Source organism: Tyto alba, unplaced genomic scaffold (assembly GCF_018691265.1).
Source record: "Tyto alba isolate M040663 unplaced genomic scaffold, T.alba_DEE_v4.0 Super-Scaffold_38, whole genome shotgun sequence".
NCBI classification, from domain to species: Eukaryota; Metazoa; Chordata; class Aves; order Strigiformes; family Tytonidae; genus Tyto; species Tyto alba.
The window spans coordinates 23548252-23573854 of NW_024881313.1; the positions used below are offsets into that span (position 1 = coordinate 23548252).

The 25603-nt window shown below is 40.4% G+C and overlaps 1 protein-coding gene across 5 annotated transcripts; it reads left to right on the forward strand.

Annotated features, from left to right (window-relative positions):
- Positions 1–11: 11 nt before the first annotated feature.
- Positions 12–25030, forward strand: PDSS1 (decaprenyl diphosphate synthase subunit 1). 5 transcript variants are annotated; one of them, XM_042802006.1, is made up of 11 exons: positions 12–183; positions 1811–1875; positions 2749–2872; positions 4947–5077; positions 11899–12040; positions 12837–12948; positions 13037–13146; positions 19795–19875; positions 20053–20166; positions 23703–23783; positions 24014–24657. In XM_042802006.1, the coding sequence occupies exons 1-11, from the start codon at positions 55–57 to the stop codon at positions 24110–24112; spliced, it is 1188 nt and encodes a 395-aa protein (XP_042657940.1). In that variant the 5' UTR covers positions 12–54; the 3' UTR covers positions 24113–24657. The 5 variants fall into 5 exon arrangements, with proteins under 5 accessions (XP_042657940.1, XP_009968387.2, XP_032847164.1 ...); XM_009970085.3 differs by lacking the exon at positions 12–183 and having other exon boundaries at positions 1287–1875; positions 24554–25030; XM_032991273.2 differs by lacking the exons at positions 12–183; positions 1811–1875; positions 2749–2872 and adding an exon at positions 10299–10396 and having other exon boundaries at positions 4989–5077; positions 24554–25030.
- The last annotated feature ends 573 nt before the right edge of the window (positions 25031–25603 follow it).

Consider the following 25603-nt stretch of genomic DNA (forward strand, 5'->3'; position numbering starts at 1 on the left):
CGGGTCGCGGCGGTGCCGGAAGGCGGTGCGGGCGCGGCGGGGCTGGGGGACACCATGGCCTTGCGCTGGTGGTGGCGGTGCGGCGCCTCCTCCCGCCGGGCGCCGCTCGGCTCCCTGCCGCGCCTCCGCCCGCCGGAGCCCGGCCCCCGCGCCCCGCCGCCGCCGCCAGCCCCCACCGCGGCGGTGAGTACGGCGCGGCGGCGGGCGCCTGGAGGTCACCGGGAATGAATGGGGCGGCGGGGGGGCGGCCCGAGCCGGGCCTTTTTCTCAGCGGGAAGCGCGAAGGCCCGGAGGCCGTGGCGGTGTGCGAGGGGCGGGCGGGCAGGAGCGCTCTCGGTGCAAGGTTAAATACTGGCTTAAGGGTTTTCAGGGCAGGATTGGTGACTGTTGTGGGGAAGAGCCTCTCGGAGTCTTTTCTGCAGGAAAGGCAGTTCTCATTAGTGTGAGATTTTCAACGTGTTTGTGCGTAAGTTAGCGTTGTGAGTTGTAATGGGAGGCAGTTCTCTCACTGCATTAGTTTGGACCTTCCTCACGAGGCCAAGCCACTGTTCTGACCTGCAGTAAAGTGTTTGACTGATGTGTCCGGCATCGTGCGTGACCCAGTGTTATGCCGTGGTGTAAAGGGAAGAGTCTGTGCCCTCACTGAAGGAGGAATAGTAAGAGATCAGCTATTTTTTAACAACAGAAAACAGTGAGAAGTATGAGAGAGTGAATTTATGAAGGTCTCGGCCATAGGACTACACGCCAAGGTCAGGCAGTAGTGAATTGAAAATCTGTGATAAGTTAGGGTTCCTCTCCTTCCTCTCTTTCCCTTGTCTGCTTGCCTGGCCTTTTTTTGTCCTGTACACAAGGAGGATGGAAGGGTGCTCTGGAGCTGTTTCAGTGCTCTCGTTTCTCTCCCTGTGTCCAAGAAGAGAGACTTCAAGCTGTGTACTAGGAGACACAGACATGAGGAGCAAGTTGGGGGAACTCTTGGCCAGTTATAAGTCTCCTTGAGAGTTTCTGTGTGCACTTTTGGAGAGGCAGTTTGGTGAACGTGTGGATTGCAATGATTTCAGGCAGGGTCAGCCGGGCTGGGCCCCTGAGTCAGCATGCACGCCACGCCAGGGCAGGGCTGGGTAGTTCCTGGCAGCGCTGCCAGGAGTGGAGCAAGAGGTGCTGTTCCCTTGTTTCCGTTCTCAGCCTATCTCTGCTGAAATTCTGTACTTGGGACTGCACATTCCCCCAGGCTCCTGGGCTCTGCCTGCAGGGAGAGATCATTGGAGAGATTGCTAAATTCAGAGGTTAGGTTCTTGACATCTAGCAGGGAAGATGTGCAGGTGTAAATTATCATAAGATGAAAGCTGAATTAAAATTGCCTCAGGGCAAAACAAGGACATGTGCTTCTTCTGTTAGTGTAGTACTTTACAGAAACAACTCTTGTCCTTTTCTCTGTGCCTTGACTGGTGCAGTCCAGATTTATCTGCAAGCCAGGGCATGATTGAATATTGCACCTTCCACAAGTGCAAAATCAAAATTTCGTTAGAGCAGTTCTGGGAAGTTAACTGATAGGCCTTCTGGACTGGTCCTGCGAGGGGAGAAAGTCCAACACTCCTGAGTGGAAGAGTCAGTTTAATAAAGTCAGAAGCTAATGTACATACTGGCAGTTATGTCTCATGTGATACGGAAGATTATGAGACTCCCTTTGCTGCTGGGTTGTTGAAATGGAGAAATAGAGTAGTGCTGATGAACAGACACTTGGGTTTTTTAATCAAATGTTTTCCATCAGTTTAAAGTTCTATTAAATTAACTCTGATTTTTCTTTGTGCAGATGTGTCACTTTACCCAAAGAAATTCAACTTTTTCATTTCCAAATATATGTAATATATTTTGGCGGTAAGTTGGAGATTCATATTGGTGTGTAATGGGTAAAGACATAGTTATTAGGTGAACTGGGTAGTTACACCTGTAAGCTGTAAACTTTGAAAATAAGATAATTTGCTCTAGTACATAGTTGGATAATTCTCTGTACACTGCTGCTATGGTGCTGAGTCTGAATCTAAGTCCTCCATCCTGGAGAGCAATGGGCAGCAAGAATGCTCCAAGAAAACCCATATGGTTCACTTTGAAAAAGGAAACATAATAAGAGGCATAAATTTCAACTCCAGTGAAAATTTAAAAAATCAGGCCTAGGCCTAATGCATCTTAATGCATCCAGGTGGAGCTTTCACCTTTTACTGATGAACTTTTATAGCATCATCATGCTACTTGGAAGTATTGATTTAATTTATAATTCATAATGTAGCTGGGTGTGCAAAGGAGAATTTTCAAATCCAAGTCAAGAATGTATTTCCAGCAGTATACAGGAGAGGAAAGGAAGTAACAAACTAAGTGTATTACTGGAAGATGAAAGCTTCATCTCCAAATGTATGCTGTACTATCAGTACTGTATTCAGAAGGAATATATTGAGAGCAGTGTAGTTTTACATGCCTCAAAAGACTTCTGTAATCTGTTAAGGGTTGGGGTTTACCAAATGCTACACTTTGCCAGCTCCTAAAAGTCTACGATCATCAATGTGTAGCTGTGCTGTTCTTGCACTGTATTAGGTGGCTGAAAAGAGCGTTTTTGTGCTTTCTGCTTATATTTTAGCCATTTGGTTAAATTTTGTGTGAGGGGAAAGGGGGAGAAAATGCTTTGAAATGTTTCTTTTGGGGGAATTAGGAACAGTTTGCTTTTGACATTGTTCTCCTTGAAAACACTGTCACCAGGTTTCACCATACAAGTACATCCCACTCGTGCAGTTGCAGTAAGATAGTTAGTGATGTAAAATACCAGGACCCTTTTCAACTTGGTAGAAAAGACTTGAAGAATCTCTATGAAGACATTAAAAAGGTAAGGGATTTTGGACACTATTCTGGGATGATGTGATGATTCTCATTTTAATAGCAACCATTGTTTTGGGGGATAGTTATTGAAAGAATATGCTTTATGAACAGATGTCTGAAACTTAAACTGAAGGCAGAGAGAGCATTTCTATACATTTTGTAGAACCAGAATGCAATTTTTTTTCCTCTCTCGATACACACTGCTAGAATACAGTATTTGTGTTTCAAATTATTCACAGTTATTTTAAAAACAACCTCACCTTACATTGGATGGAATGAATATGGGGATATGGAAAAGGCTGAGGTACTCAACAATTTTTTGCCTCAGTCTTCACTGCCAAGTGCTCCAGCCACGCTGCCCAAGATGCAGAAGGCCAAGGCAGAGACTGGGAGAATGAAGAATCACCCACTGTAGGAGATCAGGTTCAAGTCCATTTAAGGAACCTGAAGGTGCACAAGTCCATGGGACCTGAGGAGATGCATCTGCAGGTCCTGAGGGAACTGACGGATGAAGTGGCTAAGCCACTATCCATCATGTCTGATAAGTTGTGGCTGTCCAGTGAAGTTCCCACTGGCTGGAAAAGGGGAAACGTAACCCTCATTTTTAAAAAGGGGAAAAAAGAATATCCAGGGAACTACAGTCCAGTCAGTCTCACGTCTATGCCTCACAAGATCATGGAGTGGATCCTCCTGGAAACTGTGCTAGGGCACATAGAAAATAAGGAGACAACTGGTGACAGCCAACATGGCTTCACTAAGGGCAGATTGTGCCTGAGAGATTTGGTGGCCTTCTATGACAGGGTTACAGCATTGATGGATAAGGGAAGAGCAACTGACGTCATCTGCCTGCACTTGGGCAAAGCATTTGACACTGTCTTGCACGACATCCTTGTCTCTAAATTGGAGAGACATGGATTTGAGGGATGGACCACTCGGTGGATAAGGAATTGGCTGGATGGTCACACTCAGAGTTGTGGTCAACAGCTCGATGTCCAAGTGGAGAGCAGTGATGAGAGGCGTTACTCAGGGGTCAGTGTTGGGACTGGTGCTGTTTAACATCTTTGTTGGTGACATGGATGATGGGACTGAGTGCACCTTCAGCAGGTTTACTGATGACACCAAGCTGTTTGGTGCAGCTGACACGCTGGAGGGAAGGGATGCCACCCAGAGGGACCTTTACAGGCTTAGGAGGTGGACCTGTGCAAACCTCATGAAATTCAACAAGGCCAAGTGCAAGGTTTGACACATGGGTCAGGGCAATCCCAAGCACAGATACAGATTGGGCGATGAGTGGATTGAGACCAGCTCTATAGAGAAGGATTTGGGGGTACTAGCAGATGGAAAACTAAATATGAGCCATCACTGTGTGTTTGCAGCCCAGAAAGCCAACTGTATTCTGGGCTGCATCAAGAGTGTAGCTAGCAGGTTGAGGGAGGTGATTCTCCTCCTCTACTCCACTCTAATGAGACCCCACCTGCAGTACTGCATCCAACTCTAGGGCATCCAGCATAAGAAAGACATGGACCTATTGGAGCGGGTCCATGGAGGACCACAAAGATGTTGAGGGGGCTGGCACACCTCCCTTAGGACAGATTGGGAGAGTTGGGGTTGTTCAGCCTGGAGAAGTGAAGGCTCCGGGGGGACCTTAGAGCAGCCTTCCAGTACCTAAAGGGGGCTACAGGAAAGATGAGAAGGGATTCTTTTATCAGGGAGTGTAATGATAGGACAAGGGGTGACAGTTTTAAACTGAAGGAGGATAGATTTAGATTAGATACAAGGAAGAAATTAAGTATTGTGACAGTGCTGAGACTCTGGAACAGGTTGCGCAGATAAGTTGTGGATGCTGTCACCTTGGAAGGGTTCAAGGCCAGGTTGGACAAGGCTTTGAGTAACCTGGTGTAGTGGAAGGTGTCGCTGCCCATGGCAGGGAGGATGGACCTATGTGATCTTTAAGGTTCCTAATAAAATTAAAAAAAAAAGAAAAAGGCGAGTGGTAACTTTATACATGCGTACTGTTTTGCTTACACTAAACAGATTGGCTTTGTGACTTTTATGCTGGTATGTTCTTTTCCTTTTCATAGGAATTACTTGTATCTGCAGCAGAACTTAAGGAAATGTGTGATTATTACTTTGATGGGAAAGGAAAGGCCTTTCGACCAATGATTGTGGTGCTAATGGCAAGGGCTTGCAACATTCACCATAATAATTCCAGGTGAGTCAGTCACTTTTTGATATATGGAAATATATCATACCTGAAATTTATCATTCTTGTGTTCCTGAAAAACATGTCTAGTAACTTTATGAAAATAAAAAGCTCCTCAGTAAAACCTGAATTTAAGTTCCATTGTAAAGCTGTATTTTTGGAGTTAACAGTGTGAAAGGAACTTTTATTACATGCTTCCACATGTAAAATTGTGGACTATACTGCAGTTGTAACTGCTGATGGATAAATAATGTTGCCAAATTCTGATATTTATAAGGCTTTTTGTCAATTTTATCTTCTTACATAAATGCTTTATTAGAACTTTTAATACTCCTTGAAACTACATGAACTTAATTTAAAGTATTTTTCATTTGTAATCACTCCTGTAGCTATTAAAATCTTGTCACAGGTAACTGTGCTGCAAGAGGAGACTTTCATAGCTGTTGTAATTATGCAAAAGAGCCAGTAAGCAGCTGATACGATTATGTTCAAAGCTGTGAGACGTTCAAAACACTTGGAGATATTTTTTTTTCCCCCTTTAGGAGCAAGTTTCTACACTTTAATGTAAGATTCTAAGCTTAGAGCTGGTGTAATCCTCGTGTTCTTCAAGTTCCTTGTCTTCTGAAAGCAGTTTTAACAGAGCTATCATGCTCGTTCTGTGCTTTCTATTGCTCCTTTCTCTAGCTGATTGCAAATGCTTCTCCCCACATGTTCCTATTAGTTGTTAAATTGCCATTTTGAGGAAAGATGTTGGCTGGAGTGTTCTCTGTCTTCCAGCTACACTTCTGGTCTTCCCTCTTATATAATTTCAAATATGAAATCTTTGGTTCCTTGCCAGAAGTGTTTCTAGACTAATTTATCAGTCTCAAGGGATTTCTCTCAGGTCTTGCATAATTTTTTCCTCAGTGGTAGATTAATGCCTTGTTGTACTTGATTTCTACCTTAGAGCATAGCATATATTTTGCTGCTTGGTATGGCACCTCTCCTGGTATACCCCCTCCTATGTGAATATAATTTTGAAGGAGAAAGCAGAACCTAATTGGCAGTGTCCTGTCCTCTGTGTGCCAATTCCTCATGTTTTAGGAAAACATTGTCCAGGGTTAACGAACTTCACTCCAGCCTAATTCTGTTCTCCATTCAGTACTGCTCCTTGTCATTGTCTTAGAGGTAGCGAAAGCAACCATATTGGTTGTGAAACTCCTCAAGGACATTCTTTGTCACAGCAAATATTTTCATTGGTGATCTTGACGTGAAAAGCAGGAGCGTGATGATGGCACTTTCTGACAACAAAATCATTCTTGACTCAACATCCACGGTGGAATTAAAGGAAGCACAATAAACCAAAAATTTCTGCTTGAGCTTGGAGACTCATGAGTGTCCTGTTAGGGTGTAACCCCAGTGTGATTCGCATCCACCTTCTCTATAAAAAACCTTAAAGTAATCCTAGCATGCATCAACGATAGTATATCCATTTCAGCTATGGGAGTGCTGATACTCTTGTATATCATGCTTTGTGAAATCATCAGCATGTCTGATCCTCGTGTTCAAAAAAAAAATAAGTCCAGCAAGCTTCAGGAATGGACAGCAGATATAGTCAGGGAGAATGAAGGAATTGTGGTCGACAAATTTATCAGGGACAGGGGTGAAAGAGCTATTTAAGTCAAAGCACAATGTTGCTAAGAGGGTGGTAACAGGAGGAGACTTTTAACAACAGGGATGGTAGGTTTTTGGAGCATCCTAATCAGAATAATGGGAGAAATAGTTTTATCTCATTCTAGTGTGTAGCATGACAAGCTTATGAACGAAATTATGTAGTGTACATGCAATACTGAGAAGGCTGGAATTGATGTCATACGGTGTAGGAGTTGATCAGTAAACCAAAGACAAGGAGGAGCTGTAGAAAGAACTGAATTTGCCTTTATATGTTCAAAGTCTATTTGCTGTCTTTTGACATATGTGTATGTTCATGGACATATTCTTGTCCATGCCTTATGCTGTCTTGAAACCATCAGGACCAAGTTAGAGACCTGCCTTATACCAGTGAGAAAGTGTGATCTCAGAATTCAAGTGCCACATATGCCTGAGGCAAGTGTTTGCTTCGCAGTAGCCAACCCTCAGCATAAGCGCTCTGATTTATAGATGCCCGTGGCAGCATTTGTACATCTGTTGCGGTTTTTGTCAGCACCTCCAAACTATGCTTGATGTTTAAAGGACTCCTCATTAATCAGAATGTTCCTTGTATAAGGATGGACTGAGTCACTATCTGTCATGTTTTTAGAATGAAATTCTGAGTAGGGAGAACAGAAATATTTCAGTAAACGAAGAGAATGAAATCCCAGTGTATTTACGCTTTGCCTCATGTCAGTCTTCTCTAAGCCCATGACTGTAATTAAAATTCACATATGTTTATACAGGTCTTCAGCTTTTTGGTTCATGCATGATGATCAATGTCTTTTGTGGGTTGGGTAGGCCATGCCAAAAGAATATACTTTTAAATCAGTTAGCCACTTACTGTGAGTTGATGAATTTTTATGGGCATTTTAACCGTCTGGAGGCAGGCTGTGTTACACCTGCTTTGTGTATATGTGTACTTCCAGTTCAGACTGATACTGGCTTCATGATTCTTGTTTCTTAAAACAGCATTGCTTCCAGGTAACAAATTGTTCGTCCAACTTTTTACTGTTTGTGAGGAAAATTGTATATGTAGAGAAGGAAACATTGCATATTTGTAACTCTGCTACTCTGATATAGACTCGAGGGAAAAAAAAAAATCCTTTCTTTCCATTCTGCTTTTCCTGACATTTTTTTTAAAGATGTGTTTCCTCTTTCAACTTGTCATTTCCCTGAAAGCATTTTATTGTTCTTTTCCTCAGTTGATACTGATTCTTCTCTCAGACTCGTTTTTCTTTATTGAAGCTTTGGTTCCCACACATGTAATCAAAGATACTGGTTGCAACATCTGTAGACTTGTGGGGTGAGCCAATATCCTCTGCTGTTCATCCCTATTTTTTTAATTCTGCCTCTGGGGTTTGTGTTACTAATGTTGAGTTTCTGCTTCATCTTGCTGACATTTTCAACTGTCATATAACTTGCTGGACTCAGTCAGCATGCTCTTACCTGTTCTTTCTTTTTTTTTTTTCTAATTTTTCTTTTTTTTTTTTTTTTTTTGTGTGTGATACTAGTAGAAAAGGGAATACATTTCCTTGTTTGGCTGTTAAAATAACAGGACACAACCTTGTAAGGTTATAGGTCTTGATCTTATGAGGCAGTCCAGAAGTGACTTCTTTGTCTTCACAGAGCCCCACCAGCATAGCTGAAACTTCTCAAGTGAATGGAGGGGAACACCCAGGTAGCTCTGCTTACAGGTTAGGTGACATGATTGTTTATGTTTAGATTTGGGGAAGCTAGGTATTTAGAATGCCCTCAGCAGGTTGTCTTTCTAGAGTGAGGTCACTTTATTGTAGTCATAATAAGGAGAATGACAGTTGCATAAAGAATCTGAACTACTATCAAGAACATAAGTGTCTGAAGCATTCAAATTGTTCCATGCTGGTATATTGGTTTTTTTCCCTTGAAGATTCAAGTGTTGGAAGTCAAACCCTGAGTCCTTAGGTCCCTTGGGCATAGCCTTTTTCCTTTATGATAGCAACTTAGCTTTGCGTGAGAGTGAGAATTGTAAAGAGCTTAAGCTGTAGTATTCAAACCCTCAATTTCACACCTCTTTTGGCAGTTCTTCACATACTTGTGTGCAGAGTTTCTCAGATTCACTTAGCCTGACTGGACCTAATGTTTCTGTTTAGGGTGTATTCTCCAGAGGCATTTGCAAATAGGAGTTTTTATTTTTGTTTCTGCAACCAGAATGAGAGAGACAAATAACAGAAAGTCAAAGTACAGAGACGTCTCAACAGAGAAAACAGTGAGCGCAAAATATTTAAGGGGGGGAAAAGGGAAATAATCGGAATAGTGTGAGAAATACTTAAATATAATGACCTGGTTAAACTTGATAGAATAATATTTCTTAAAGATATGAGGACCTGCCAGCAACCTTAGTCCTCTTTTCTTGCACTCCTCCATACCACGGTTGTCAGATGCCTGTGCTGTATGCTGTTTTTCAGCTCTTCTGTAATTTGTTCCTGTGTTAACACATCCATTCTCTATGCTTCCCCTAGTTTGAAGTGCTCTTCCATGTCACAGACTGTGTTTCTGAAACGTTAATTTCTTTCAGCCACAGGGACTTAACAGCAAAAACCTACTTTGAGGAGTGTGGTCATAACACAGAAATTTTGCAAGTTCTTTTGCACATTTCCTGTCTTTAAACTGGCAGTATGTACTTATGGGCAAACACATTGCAGATCTCTTTGTTTCAGAGTGTAAATACTGTTTATGTTGAGTTGTGTGTCCTGTCCTGCGCCCCCCCCCCCCTTTTTTTTTTTTTTTTTGAAGAGGAATATTTGGAGGAGAGGTGTTTTGGGTTTTTTTTTTAACGTGTAAGATCCACCTTGGTCTTGTTTACTGTAGCTGAAACAAGTTCTGTAATGGAAAAAACATCAGGGTACTGTAGGTCTGTAAAAACTTATCACAGAATCAAGTATGGGGTCCTACTGAAAAATAGAACATGATCGAGGACTTCAAATTAATATAATGCATGTGTAAAAAGATAAACTTACAGTTGTATAAAATTTTGTTGTAAATATATATCATCTTGGGGTGCCTTTACTTTGAGAATGACATACAAATGGCCTCTTTCCACTTACTGGACTTCTGGGGACCCAGTTATCTTTTGACTTGAGTTACTGCTACTTTTTGCTTTTGTTTTGCAGGCGAAGCAGAATGAAAAATGGCAGGGAATAAGAAGGATCCTGTTTATTGAGTGTTTTCCCTAAAATAGACATGCCCTGATTCACAATTACTCTCACAAGATGCTTGTAGGAAACTATTGCAAATTTTTTTTGCCAGCGATGGGAAGAACCTTGCTTGAGACCTTGCAGAAACTGTAGTTTTAAAAAAAAACCCTTCACGCTAAATTACCACATCTGATATAACATTCTGGGAACCAGATACACGAACCATGAGCATTCCTATGCCATTTTTAGTCATTGTCAGAGATGAAATGCACTAAATGCAGAACTTTTCAAAACCTGCTTTTGAAATGTCTGTCCTTGTGCTGTCTTCATACTATTGAAAAATTTTGGTGTGTCGGTGAATGTTGCCGTTTACTGCTACTTCCCAGCAGGAAGTCCAGTCTGCTGACATAATTAATGAAAAAGGGAGTCCCCGAAAGGAGACCAGTGCATGAAAGAGGCTGGAGACCTTTACAGTTTTTTGAAGGTAAGTTCTGCTACTTCGTAACAATAGTTTATTTTGGAAAACTACTTACACTGAACTAGCATTTGAGTAAATTACTAGTCCACAGTAAAACTTACCTTCAAACAACCGCGAAGGTTTCCAGCTCTAATTTTCTGTTGCTTAAAAGCCACATTTTCACAGCCTATGAGCCACACATCCTGCTATTGTTCAGGATGTAGAACTCCCACTGACAGCAATGCAGAGTTCTGTATAGATGTAGGTGTCAGAACGCAATGTTATGTCAGCAGACTGCAAGATGTTCTTTCATTTTGTGATTAATCACTAGATTTTAATAGACATAGGCAATGCAAGAAGATTTTTAAATGCCCTTCCACCGAGCTGAAATTATTATCTTCTGTTTCTCACAGTTCTTTTTCTGTTCTGCTAGAAAATAGGGTGATTGTTATCTGTATACCAAAAGTAAGGTATCTGTATATCAGAAGTAATTTTTTCTTTTGTTGGGTTTTTTCTTTTGTCGGGTTTGTGTGTGGTGGTTTTGGTTTTTTTTTTCAATGGCCTTGTAGGCTTGTTACAGCTATAAGGCAAGGCTGACCAGGATAGCCGTTTCTGGCATCCTGCATACAACCTATGATGAAAATAGGTAGAAAAAAAGAGATACTAGAATGTGGAAGTGGCAGTTGGATACTAGGGTAGATGGTCCTTTGTGTGAGCTGGGTTGGCTTTATGATCATTTTACCAACCTTGTTCCCTAGATAATTGCTTCTATGTCCTTTCATTACCTTCTTTTCACCTAGTTTAAAAAGTAAAGTAGGTGTGAACTACTGAGAGTTGAATCATCTCTGTTACATCTTCCCAAAGGCTGAAGTGTTAGGTAGTTAGCTTTTACAGTGATTGCAGTATAATTCCAGTTAATTCTTGAGGCTTTTGAAGAACCTCTTGAGATCTTAAGGTAATCGGATAACATAAAGGATAAGATCCAAGAGTTCTATTTTTCAAATGTAGAATACAGGTTTCTGTGCCTGCTGATCTCTCCAGCTTGCTGGCTAGTAGAGTTAGCCAGCTTTGGAGCGTTTGTGATGCTGTGTCTTACAGGTAAAGCAACAAAGAGATAAGGCAAATTTAACACTCATCTACAGAGCTACCTGGCATTCTTTTCTCTGTTGTTCTCCAGATTTCCATCTCCTTGGAACCAAGCATCCTTGATGCTGTGCTATTTATTGCAGTCTGGATTTAGAGGGATTAGAGTCAGTGATTCAGGTGTTCTGCAGTACTGTTAATGCAGCAATGCAGAAACAGGCCTAATGAGGATGGAAAGGTCCCATTGCATTTACTGTACTAACGTGATCTTACTTTCTCTTGTCTTCCTAATTCCAGGTATGAAAGATGGGGTTCAGACAATGGAAAAGCTGCAAAAGCTGTTTTCAGAGAAACACTTTTTGTTTGGTTTTAGTAGAGATTCCTTTAATGGATTTCACCATCTATAACTGATTTAATTATTTGACAGTTCTTGTGTTTTATTTTAGGGAGGTGCAAGCAAGCCAGCGCTCGGTGGCCATAATTGCTGAGATGATCCACACAGCTAGCCTAGTGCATGATGATGTTATTGATGATGCAAATTCTCGCAGAGGAAAAATGACAGTCAATCAAATCTGGGGAGAGAGGAAGGTGAGTTTACTATTATGTGTATGACTTGCCTTTGGGTGTCATCAGAGCACAAATACCTAGGGTTTTTGTCACATTGCTATCCCTAGGCACGGTCTTGGGATACACCAGAAAAAGTTTGAAGGGGTGTACACAGATTGTGGGTAAGACAAATGTGTGTTCCTTTTCTGAACTGTTGGAAACATTAGATGTGTGATTGTGTGATTCTTCCTGATTTTACATTCCCTATTCTATTCTCTGAAGCGCTGTTAGAATACTTTGAACCAGCACCTCATCCAGAACACTGTATGTTACTTTGATTCAGTAGCAAGTGCAAAAAGATTTTCAGTCAGCATGAAAATTTTTTAAATTTTTTGAGAGGTGTTTCTTAAGGAAGATCTTAATCAGAAAATGCAAGGAAAGAAGTACGCTGCTTACGCTGCTTACATCAGAATTTACCATACCAGTTCAGAGCTAACAAGGCATAACAGTCAGAACAGAATGGTCAAATAGAGAAGGAATGTTCAAAAAAACTTCACAGGTAACATGTATTCAGATAGTGCATACAGGGAGGACAGTGCTTATATAGAAAAATATAAACAGCACTGTAAGATAGGGACTCAAAAATGCCTCAAATTTAATGCTTGGTTATCTTCTGTTTTCTCACTCTTACAACGAGATATGTGTGCTTTATGTAGGAAGATGATGCAATGTGAGTAGACCTGACAAATAAAGGAAATGGTATTGTCTGTACTAACGCTTACAAGAAAAGACTTAACAGATCAATTTTTTGTTTGTTTTTTTTTTTTTTTTTTCTTAGGCTGTTCTAGCTGGTGACTTCATCCTCTCAGCTGCTTCCGTAGCTCTAGCACGAATTGGAAACACTACTATCATCTCTGTTTTAACTCAGGTGATTGAAGATCTGGTGCGTGGTAAGGTTTTTTTCTGTTTTTATCTTCAGATATGCTTGCCTAAGTAGTAAACTCACAAATAAAAACTCCCATCTGTGCAACTTTTTAGGTGAATTCCTCCAATTGGGTTCCAAGGAAGATGAGAATGAGAGATTTGCTCACTACCTCGAGAAGACTTTTAAGAAGACTGCGAGTCTTATAGCAAACAGTTGTAAAGCAGTATGTACGTCTGTCTCTTCTGAAGTTAACATACCATACTGTATGCTTCACAGCTAAACTCCTAGTTACTGCTGTTTTCTCTGGAGACCCTATAAGCAAACCCTTTAAATGGTATTCTGCCAGAATGCGAATGGGTTTGAGATTTGTGCATTTTATCACAGTTCAGCTGTGTAGCCTCCAATATTGGTTTTCACTTTTTCTTTTCTGTTTTATATTCATACACAGATTTATTGTTATCCTTGCTTGAATCAAAACAAGGTTCACAGTGGCAGCCCTTAATGTATGAAATTCTGCAACTTTGAGACAGTGTTTTTAATCTCGGTTGATAATTCTTGAGCCTGTAATTTGATTTTAAGCCTTCTTTGACATCTAGTCCCACTCATTGATGCCAGGTGGGACCTTAAATGATAATAGTGGGAGGAAACAACTAATAGCGTATATTCTATATTGTAAAAGAACAGAAGCCTGTACTTCTTGATTTGTCTGGGGTATTAACTATCAGTTGCTTTATCCAACCCTGTCTGTCACTCAATCTGTTACTTCATTACAAAAAAATCTGATTTAAGACAACGTTCTTATTCAAAAAACATGTTTAGTTTTAGTGCAGAAAATGGAGAAGGTGGGCAATAATTTCAGCCCAAAAGAGTTACAGGTTTTTTTGTTTTTTAATTAAAAGCAGTATAGCTGGTATGTGCTATAGCAAGAGGGAGTTTTAAGAGAATTAGACTAAAAATCTGTGCTAGTGTTAGTCATCTTCTATTGTTCTCAGAGAATTGGTACATTTGTGCAATAGACAGCAGTTGAAAATTGCTTCTATCAAAGGGATCATATGGAATGAGAGACAGATTTTGTGGGGAGGGAAAATCTTTCATTCTAGTTGGAGGAAAGAAATTTAGTTTTCTGGATTGCTCATATTAATGGCAATATGATCCTGACAAGAATTTCCCTTTGCAAGTCCTCCGTTATATCAGTGGGTAATTGAAGTAGTAAGGGGCATCATGTTATTCTGCTATCCCAATAAAAACATACACGTTTTTATATTCACTTTGACAGTCTTCCTAAAAGAAGGTTCACAGATAGAAAAACAAATCAGCTTCCCACTGGGTGAATTCTCCTTACAAATGTGCTATTTTGAGGTTTTTTTCTTTTCATAACTTACTAGAGTTAAGGATTTAAGCACTTCCTTCCAGATTGTGTCTGTGATGCTGGAGAAGGGGGTGTTTGGCTGATTTTCTTGTAGTGGTTGTTCTGAGTTGTTCCATTGTGGAATTGCTCTAATTTTATATGCAGTAAAATGTGTGTTACAAAGGAAAAGCAAGAGAGAGGTCTGTATGGCAAAACCATGCTTCCTGCACACAGTAGCAATGACTTGCACATCTATGTCTCCCTCAGTTTCTTTCTGTGTGGATTAAGAGAACTCTATTGATAGCAGGGAAAAGGGGATTTTCTTTTCTGTTTGGGATTTGTGTGGGTTTTTCTGGGGGGGTGTCATGGTTCTTTTTGTTTAGATAGTTTTGGCTGCTAAGGAAAAGGATGGAATCAGAAGGGAGTTCTGGGTTTTGTAGCGAAAATGATAAGCAGGTTAATCGGTTCTAGCTTGAAAGGAAATTCAGTTCGGGAATCAAGAATATTCACATCTTGTTTTCAGGGACAAAGCTAAGGAGAGAGATTATTGGGTTTTAGAACATCAGTTACAACCAGTCTAGTGTGTAGAAGCAGTTCAGTTCCTGTTAATGATCGTCAAAAACAGTGATTTGTTTCAGTGCATAAATAAGATAAAACTATTAACTGGAAAGAAGATGTCAGACAAGCTCAGGTGGCATTTTAGAATTCTACACTGTCGTGCCTTAGAAATGGAAAAGTAGAGTATTCCTGGAAAAATGTCTAAACCAGATCATAGATGGTCTGTCAACACTAGTCTAGTCACTGTATTAGATATATTCTGCATCGCCAAAGCATTACATCATTTAAATCAAAAGTCCCTTAAGTTAGCAAAATACTTTTATGGCTAGAACAGTCTGCTCAAGATGTTAGAGCCATCCTAGTCTCCAGTTTATTTCTACAATAGTTCTGCAGGAGGGAGTGTTACCAAAGTTGCAGTCAAAGTAATACGTTGCAAAAGGAAATGGTGGCAGATGGCCCAGAGGGTCACTGAAGCCTTAGTTACTGCAAGGCATTCTTCATAGAAACATGAGAGGTGACTTTGGTTCAAGAATTCAGAAACAATAAAGCTGAAGTGGAATTTCTATTAGTCATAAGGCAAGCTGGAGACGGCAAAATAAGCTGAGCAGGTTCTGTCTTTTTTTATCCTGCTGTAATGTGAATTCCTAACCCTCAAAGCTGTTTATATTTTGCACAGCATGCTTTCAGAAGAGGGATTAAATCATGCTTGTTTTGAGATAAGTGTAAAGTTGCACTAGAGATTCTTGATTCCTCTATTAGGAAAAAGCGTGCAGCCTCCTTGTGTAAGGCAAGGCTGTGTATGGAATGTCTGCCTTAGGGACTGAAGAAAAGGAATAGTCTGCAGCTCTGGATCCAATACCTATGAGCTCCTGCTTTAACTAGTTCATAGTTTGGTGTATGCACAGAGCTCCATCAGAAAAACCTACCAGGGTGTGGAACTGGTGTCTAGGAAAATAAGACCCCCAACAGCAAAATTGATCCCCCCAGCCCAACTAGGGATGCAGACTGCAGTAAAGTTCAATGGACAGGTGCAGGGTGATACCATCAGTAACATCTGATATTATGGTCAGCCAGTAAATTTCCTTATGTATTATTTAAAATACAGTAACTCCTTTGGAGGTATTTCTTCTTCATAATGTTTGCAATGAAAAAGGTTAGCATAAATATATCACAGATACTCAGGCAGATAATCTTCACTTCTGTAAAAGTACAGTTCTTCATAAACGAGCACTTGGTTAACATATTAATTACTTGAGTAAAGGTCAAATGCATGAACATGCAGACTTGGGACAAGATAGTTGTTTGCTGGGAGCAGGTGGGCTTCTGCTGGGTAGACATCATCTTCTCCCAGGCAGGCCTTTATAACCAAGAATAGTTATCAAAAAGGATTTGAAGAGCCTGGAGGCAAAGTCAGTGGTGTGCCCTGCAGCAGGGAAGGATAAGCAGGTCCTGGGCTGCATCCCTACCAGCGGAGCCAGCACATCAAGGGAAGTGACTGTTTTCCTCTATTCAGCACACGAGACCTCAAGGCTGGGCTCTCGTACAAGACAGACATTCACATCGTGGGGTGAGTTCAGTGAAGGGCCACCATGATGGCTGGGGGGGGCTGGGGCAAATGATACGCCAAGTGCTGGTGTTAGTCTGGAGTAGAGAAGGCTAAGGGGGAATCCTCTTGCTGTCTCCAGCTATGTAATGGGAGGGCATAGGGATGAGCAGTGAAAGGACAAGCTGTACCATAGAAAAATTCGATTAGCTATTAGGAAAAATTTCTCAATGAAGTTGGTCAAACATTGGAACAGGTTGACCAGACAGGGTGTGAGATCTTCATCCCTGGAGATGCTCTGAACTCAACTGGCCAGAGCCCTGAGCAACCTGATCAAACTGTGCGATAAGCTTTGCTCTGAGCAGATGACTGGACCAAATAACTTTCAGAGTTCCCTTCCAACTTAAACTATTCCGTGATTCCACTGGAAAGAGGAACAGTGCTGCTGTCTGGAAAAGCAGCAGTGGTTGAGCCACAAATGAGAAGGCAGGATCCTGACTGCTTCAGGAGATGGGAATGGAGGAGAAGGACTGGAAAAAGGGAAGATTTTAGAGCCTTTTCCTTTCCATGGTGTCCACAAATCTATGAGAGCAAACACCTCTTGTACTGTTCATACAAGCATATCCCTGCCCAGCAGCAGGTTTTCCTTTCTGACCTACAGAGCACTGGTATAGCTGTGTAAGTGCTTTCAACTCCAGCTGCCATATTATCACATGATGAATAACAGAGCAGGGTGCATCTACCCAGAGCTGATGATAGAATATTTTGTCGATGTGAAACTCAGTAAAGAGGCAAGATTGGTTTATAGTCTCTCATGTAACATAAAATAATAGAAACAATTTTTTATTTTAAAAACTGTGTTTGAAATAATGCCAAGAAGATTGACTTGCTTTACAGAATTCAGAGAACCTTTCTAAAGAATTTGTTCCACTTGGTATTAGGAAGGATTTTTCATCAGAATTTAGTGGAGGACAAGTCTGAATTCTTGCAAGATTAAATTTGTAATCAACCACTCGTATCAGGAGAGCTCTAGGATGTTTTCAAAGGGTGAGCTTTATCATTTAAACATATATCATTATATCGACATTGTTATCCTGATTTGTATTTGAAATGCATGCTGTTATTCCAGTGTGGCTTCAGTTAAACTTCATCACTCTTGAGAGTGATAGGCTGACTGGGACAAGGCTGCCTGCCTGCATCCCAGTGAGTGTCCAGATGGGGGCAATAATCCAAGAGAGCAATTTGCAAAACTGGCTCCTGAAAGAACTCCCTGGAAGACAAGATCCAGTCATAGTGCGGGTTTATGATGCAGTCATGGTCGGAGGGTTGCTCACTTGAGGTGTGATAGGCATATCCATCTCCTAGATTTTAATTTTTTTTTGTCTTCAGAAATGTTCATAACCTGAATAGGAGCTATGAAGGTCTTCTCTTACAAAGGTGCAAGGATTAATTTTGCGTTGATGAATTTTTCGTGTGTTACATTCTGTAACTAATGCCTGTCATTTAAATATACATGTACTGCTGTGATTCTTCATATAAGTAATGTCTGCGTCCCCAGAAAACTGTCCACTTACAGGAATAGCTCTGCTCTGACCTTTCAGATTAAATGAGAAAGCTCTTCTCTTTACGTGGCACTCTCTCCCCTCATCTACCAACTTGTGCCCACTCTGACCCTTTGCCATTTACCAGGATTTTGTCACTGTTCTGCTGAATTCCATATTTTAATTCTTGACATGGAATGTGTTGGTAGGTAAAGATTTAATTGAAACGGGGTAGATGCAGTCCCCTAGCCTTGCTGATATTGTTTGATTTATATTACAAAAGCAACCAAAAGTTTGCTAGGTGTGGTACAGTAGTAGATGATGTTAGCTCTTTAGGCAAATACTGAGATTTAAGAGCTAGGCATCAAAAGAAGTATAAAAGGGCAAAATGTTCTAGTTTGATAGACACTAGCAACATCTATTTAAATATCTCATATTTGCAGTTCACTCTCTTCTAATAGCCTTCACGATTTTTTATGATTAGACATAAGTCGCATTATTTTCCTGCTACACTATCTCCTCTTCTAAATAAAATTGGGAAAGAGGAGATGCTGTTAATGCCTCGGGCATCCAGATTCCTCTGGGTTTTAACTGTTATCTACAGATGCAGGTTATGACTGGGAAGTGTTCTGATGCTCAGTTACAAAATGCACTATGCATGAAACAGTTTCTAATCTTGTGTGAGTTGCATCTCATTTATTAGGATACAATGTTATTTCTTATTTTCATCTTCATGTTCACCTTCAAAGCTACTACTGGACTTGCTTTTAGTTTGGGATTGGCTTTTTGTTGTGGTTTTGCTTTTTTTTTTTTTTTTTTTTTTTAATGATCCTACCTTAAAGAGGTATACTATATATATATGTATCTTTTTATGTCATGTGGTTTTCCTAGCATGTATTTTTAGTCTTACATTAAGTAAAATGTATCTTCACTCCTTCCGTTAGTCACAGCAGATTCGGAATGTCTGCAGTAAAGCAGGATGGATTTTTGCCCCCTGTTCCTAATTGTTTTATTGAAGGCTGAAATAAATCTGAGTATTTAAATATAACCAACCTCATTTTGCAACATGTATAATCAATACATAAATGCAAAAGCCTAAGTGCCCCTAGTTTAAGGCATGATTTTAATTGTCAAATCTTAGTTTGTGTCCTATATTTTAGCTTGGTGGAGGTTCTTCGGCAAAACTTCTGTCTCTCAAGTAGTCGATTCTTTTATCTGTACTCACTTAAAATGTTTAATCTCAGTTTATTGATACTTTTGTCTAGCTTGGTATACTTCATTCACTGTCTTGTCTTTGCCACTGATTATCCCTCGATACCTTTGTCTGCAAGCTGATCAGATCATCTTCCTGAGCAATTCAGTTAACATCACTCTTAAAAATAATCTTCCTTATCTCAACTGTCCCTTCTATACTGGATACAACACATCCAGTTTTGTGGATCTTTTATGAGGCATGTAACATTCATTTATCTGTTGTCTGACCTCCAATTATCCCCTAGCTGATTTATATATGTAATAAACTTAATTCCCCTGTCGCTGGACTGTGTATGACTACGAGCCTACATGTGCAGTGCCTCCACATCTCTCCTCATCCTTGCATTATAATTTCTAAGTCTGATAAATATTTAATAAAGCTAATCTCTTTCCAGACTTTAATATATTTTTAATTCTGCACTGCTCTTCAGCCTTGTTTTCTAATAAGCTTGGCTATTTGTATGTATCCATGAAGAGAGATAAGCAGGAATGTGCTACTGAGTCAGCTTTTTTACCTTTCCCAGATCCCCACTGTCTTTGCTTGCTCTACCACACCTATGGTCAGAGACTAAAAGTGGATGCTAACTAAAGCTTTCTATTTACTTGGTTTTTTTTTTTTCATTTCAGGTTTCAATTCTAGGCTGCCCTGATCCCCAAGTTCATGAGATTGCATACCAGTATGGAAAAAATGTTGGCATAGCTTTTCAGGTAGTGCTTTTGTTGCATTAAAGGGGATCCAGAATCTAAACTTTTCCAAACTGCCTTGGAAATCAAAGTGGGCTGTCTTAATCCTTTCTATAAATCTTCTCTTAACAATTATTCTGTATTTAGTTCTCATTCAAAAAAGAGAGTTTTAAAATAATCTGTACGTTTATCTCTTTTCAGCTAATAGATGATGTGCTGGATTTTACAGCATGTGCCGACCGTCTGGGGAAACCAACAGCGGCAGATCTCAAGCTTGGATTAGCCACAGGTCCTGTCTTGTTTGCTTGTCAACGGGTAAGTCAACAGTAATCTATCTCCCCAAAACAAAAAGTGTTCACCGCTCTTCACAGCACACATGGAGGCCCAGCTTGAACACACCAAGTCTACAGTGTAAGTGATGAGCACGGCCTGGGCACGTGTGAAAAATCAGTGTGTTCAAGAGCAGCTGGATTTAGTGTGCACACACGTGTTCTTTCAGACTGAGAAACACCTTCCTACAAAGTCCTCTTACCATTAGGCTCTTGTATCAAAAGCAGCACTAGTCTCTTGCTGTCACAGTTCAAGTGCTTAACCTTTGCAGAGGGGCAAGTATTCAGGGAGTTTCTGCATGTTTTCTGCAGATTATTCTTAGGTACCTTCTTGCTTATGTTCTTTCCTGAGGCATCTTGTTCTCCTCAGGCTTGACTACGCATGTAGGACTTTTGCCAAGTTCTGGGCTTTATATCCATCTTGGGGCCAAGCTCTGCCTAGCTTTTAGGTGGGCACCTCTTGGCTTTGATCTACTTCATCTCTTTGTCCTTGAAGCTCACCCAGTTACAAGTTTGAGAAACTTTCCCTTCTGAAGGTAAATGTAATAGGAGGTTGGATAAGAGAAAAAGGAGCACCATAAATAAGCTTAAAATCGGTCAAGAATTTCAGTGGCTTAAAAGTGATTTGGAGGAGTACAAGGAAAACAGAAGTGCCAGCAGCATCAAAAGGAACACTAAAATTGGTGCTACTCCATAAAAGGAGAAGAAACGGGTTTAATGCGCCTTGCTCAAGCTTTTGGTTCACCTGAGGAAAGAAGATGTGGGACTTGGGAAGCAGTCCTTCCTACCAAACTTCACAGCGTGATACAAAAACTGGCACAACTGCTTCCAGTGGAGCTCTAGTCTGTGATCTCTCATTGGAATCGCTCAAAGCTTGACATGGGAAAAGTTTTAAATGCTTAAAAAAAAAAAAAACCAAACCCAAGCAATTTTATGACATTTGTTTCCCTCTTTCTTAAAGAGCCTGGGGCGGGGGGAAGTGGAACATATGCATGTGTTTGTTTCCTCATCCTTTGGGCATTTACAAGGACGTGTAGCTCGAGAAAGGAAAGCGAAGAGCATCAGCCACTTCAGAATGCAGTCGAACGCATGCTGAGAACAACCTCCTCCATGTTCTCGGTTCCTCCCCACAGACTCATCTGGGGGATTCACAAACCTGTTCTTGAATCATTATTTCAGAATTTGTTGATAAGCAGCAGGATCTTGTTAGTCGTCGGCAACAGAGTTGTTTAAAGAACAGTGAGAGTCAGGTACAGAAAGAAGATGCAATTGTGAAATGGTTGGTTGGTTTGTTTGTGTGTTAAAGCTACTTGTAGAGAGAAACAAGGACATGTTGCAAATACTCTCGATTTTGGCAGAAAATGGGTGACACTGGTTGTCTTGTGGGTGTTGAATATTCTAATTTTTTTAATTAAAACTATTATTCATTTGTTTGGGTTGGCCGTCTCTGGCTTTCAACTTCATCTATCATTTAATCAGCTTTAGAAGATAAATGAGTTCATAATACGGAAATACAAGAAAAGAAAATCTGTCGGTTCTATTTTAAAAAATCACTTGTTCTTTGTAGGTCACTTTTAAATGCTTCTCCTCATTTATATCTTTGATAGATGGGAAGCATATGATTTTGCATTGAAAGATAACTTGACCATCTTGCAGTTTTCCGCATTAACCGGAAGGCTTCTTTGCTGAAAATTTCCTGCTGTTTTCAAGAAACTGGAAGAACAGCACTACAGACTTAAGTGATATATAAACAAAGTATAAGTGCTAAAAAAATTTGGAGCTTCAACAGACACTTATCTGTGCTGCTACTAAATGATGCTTCATCTATTTGTATCTGAGAATAAAAACTCCCAAGCCAGGACTTGAAGATAGTCCAAAATGTAATTGTTAGTTCTAGGCTGTCTTTTCTCTTGGAATTAATATTGCTGCTATCCCACATACCCTTTAACGTATCTGGTCATCCTCATGTTGTCTTCTTGACAAACATACTTTAGCTCTTTATGTGCTCTGGATCTTCAGTGATAGCTGCTTTTCCTTCTTGTCCTCTCTACTCCCTCTGATACATACCTTTGAGCACTAGAATTAAGGAGAGGCCTTTTTGCAAAAAATGTTTAGCTTGATGTAACACCTATTTATTCAGTATTTAAAACTAGTTCACTCAGTAAAAAAAAAAAAAAAAAAAAAAAACTTAAGGAAATACACTAGTATATGCTAAGTGTAAAGTCACTCAAACTACTACAGCTGAAGAATGAGGGTTTGTTTTTACTGTAAGCACTTCTTTCAAATGCTTATATACTGCCCATTAAATCTGCTAATAACAGCTTCACATTACAGGTTTGGGGGTTTTTATATCCTTTAGTGCTTAACTATAAAACATGAAAGCATGTGCCTCCTCTACCATTGTAAATATAAATAATGTGAAAATGGATTATATGAACATTGCAATTAAGTTGTCATTACATGGGAAGAAAGCTAGGATCTAGAGAAAGCCAAGTGTGAGTCACCAATAAACTTCTAAATGTATCTTCCAAGAAGACTACCTCCGAGTAACAGGGAAATATCCCAAGAATGAGGGATCTACGTGTTTTTTCCATACCAAGTTTGTAGATCTGCAGTTTCAGGAGCAAACGTGTGCAAGGAAAGCAGATCCTTGTTTACAAGTGTATACCAATAAAAATAATCTTTGACTATAACCCTTTCAGACAAGATGAACACGCACCTCTTTCCTTTAAAAATAATTCCTCTGCAGAGCAACTGCCTTGAGTTGTAGCCTTAGTTTGTTAAGCACCAGATTTTTCTGGTTTTAGACTGTCTGAAGAAAGTGCCTGCATGTTTAGGTAAGTGATACAGTGACTTTCTCAGACAACTGACTGAGTTATTTACATGATTTGTAGGGAATTGAGTATGCAGTACTAACTATAAGTTCTACATGATTGAAAACAAAATGCGTTGTTTGTTGTAAGAGAAAAATAAAATTCTGTCCTGTGCTTTCCACAGGCAGAGCCTGTGTATATAAAATACCAAAGCAATGGAAAGCATGAGTGGATAAAATGGCCAAAGGACTCCTGAAGCTTTTATAGGTTGAACTGTGTAATGTAGATACAACAAACCTCTTGGGTTCTCCGCTGTACATGTGGGGAAGAGGTTCTGCTTCTAGGGGTGCCAACACTGATCATCATTTGTCATCCATTGGTGATATAAATACCTGAACCAGCTTATACACTTGGGAGTAGCCACATCAGACATTACCACGCTGGGTCGGCTGCTCAACATACTGGAAGGACAGTTGCCAGCTGTCACCACCAACTGGCTACAGCCACTTGAGCCAGCCAGATTAAGTTTTAAAAGACTGGGCTTTGCTATACTCACAGTCCCTTGCAGATTGCAGGTATTAACCTGTAGTAACAACACTGGCAGGGCAAGAGGTCTATAGTTTTTGGTTTCTTTCTGACCTTAGCAGGGCAGGCAGCTACATGGAAAACAACTCGTAAACAGTACAAACCCCTCTCCCTTTGTGCTTAGTTTCCAGAAATGAATGCTATGATAATGAGACGATTCAGTAAACCAGGAGACGTTGAACGTGCTCGGAATTATGTGTTGCAGGTAGGACTGATACCAAATACTCGATACAAATAGGTGCTGTCCCTGCTGAAGTCAGTCTGAAATGCATTGCCTCTGAAGTAAAATAGCAGGGCTGCATTTTCAAATACACGTTAAGTAGCGCGCTGTGTACGATACCAAGTTAGTACTCTTCAGCTGTCTTTTACTAGCAGTGTTTTAGCAGAAGTGCTAGGTACTGAAGAGGTTTTTTCTTTTTTTTTTCCCCCCAACAGCATAAAATCCACGTAATAAAAGTAAAAAGCTCATGCATGAACTCAGTTCCTTCAGCTGAAGAACAGCTGTATCCAACAACTGGTGTAAACAGCACGTAATTACCAGTCAATCTTGTAACTGGAGTGCACACTCCCTATCAGTTTTAATTGACTCTAGTCTGAAAAGACTGAATAACTGTCTGCGCAAAATGAATCCCTATTTTTTCAGGATAGCATGTTTTCCTGTACATCTTTGTTTAGGGCAGAAGGGGAGGGCTTAAACAGTTTCTAATCCTACTGAATAGTATGTTGTTAATACCAGCGTTGTTTTTTAAGTATACGTAAGTTCAGCATGGATGAGTTTTAGTATTTTGACACATTGGAGACGAGATGTAGGATTCAATGAATATAGAATGAATCCTCTTCCTTTCCCCTTAAGAATATAATTAAGTGTTCAGGGTACTTACTGACCTTAAAACTCCCCCCTGTAACTGGAAGAGGCGAAAGGCAGGAGGGAGGCTGACCGGTTACCCACTACCTTTAACTGTCTTCTTACATAAGAGTGATGGTGTGCAGCAAACAACCTACCTCGCCCAGCGCTACTGCCATGAGGCCACAAGAGAGATCAGTAAACTGCGGCCATCCCCTGAAAGAGAAGCTCTCATTCAACTGACAGAAATGGTACTCGTGCGAGACAAGTGAGAGAACTCCTTCCACTCGTTCTGGCAGCTACTTACCAGACTGTGCCTAAATTTACTTCAAGGTATTTGCTTCCAACACAGGCTACCAAAAATTATTTTTTTAAAAAACTTTTTTTTTTTTTTGGAAGTTCTGCTTTTTTTTTTTTGTTTTGTTTTTGTTTTGTTTTTTAAAAAGTTTAAAGTGTTTTATTGTGGGAAGCCATACAATTCAGAGCAAATCAAACTGTGCTGTACAACTGTTTTAGCGGGAGCTATTAATTGTGGGGGGTGGGGAAGATGTTTACATGTTGATGCACAAAGGCCACAATAAGAATAAATATAAATCAGTGTATGAGAACTGAAGTTGTTCCAAATTTCACTTGTTCACCTTCATTAACAGCCTGCTTGCTCTGATCTGATAAATGCCTGTGAAGAGAGATGGTTTGAATGCGTTCCTGGCTGCTGAAGTACAGAAGTAGCTGGAATTGTATATATGGCGATTGGTTTATTATAAAAGACTGTATCTAGACTGTAATTGGTTATAAACCAGTGAGAAGTTTTCCAATTCAGAATTAAATACAGGTGTGCTATTGGTTGCTACTTGCCAGCAGTTAACAAGCTTGCTACAGTTAAGAAAATGAAGGGCTCGGTATTTCTAACTCACTGAAAATGAATGACTCAACCGCCAGCCCAAGCTTCAGCTCCATCACCTTCCATCACTCATTTCTAGAGTGTATTCACTACCCTCCTTTAGAAGGCTGCTTTGAAGTCACAGACACATTCCTCTTACAGCAATTATCCAGTACTACCACATTCCTTTTCAGGTTATTTAAGCCCCAGAACATGTAGAACAGGGAGGTACATCACCTCTAACTATCTCTGCCTGTGAACCCCCCACACAGTGGCCAAGTCCCCGTCACGTTTGTTCCCA

Bases quoted from the DNA above. Each gene is read 5' to 3' on its own strand.
- PDSS1 (XM_042802006.1), top strand. From the start codon at position 55: ATGGCCTTGCGCTGGTGGTGGCGGTGCGGCGCCTCCTCCCGCCGGGCG. The intron at 5,078-11,898 runs GTGAGTCAGTCA...GTTTTATTTTAG, and splicing joins ATTCACCATAATAATTCCAG to GGAGGTGCAAGCAAGCCAGC. The intron at 13,147-19,794 runs GTATGTACGTCT...TTTTCATTTCAG, and splicing joins TAGCAAACAGTTGTAAAGCA to GTTTCAATTCTAGGCTGCCC.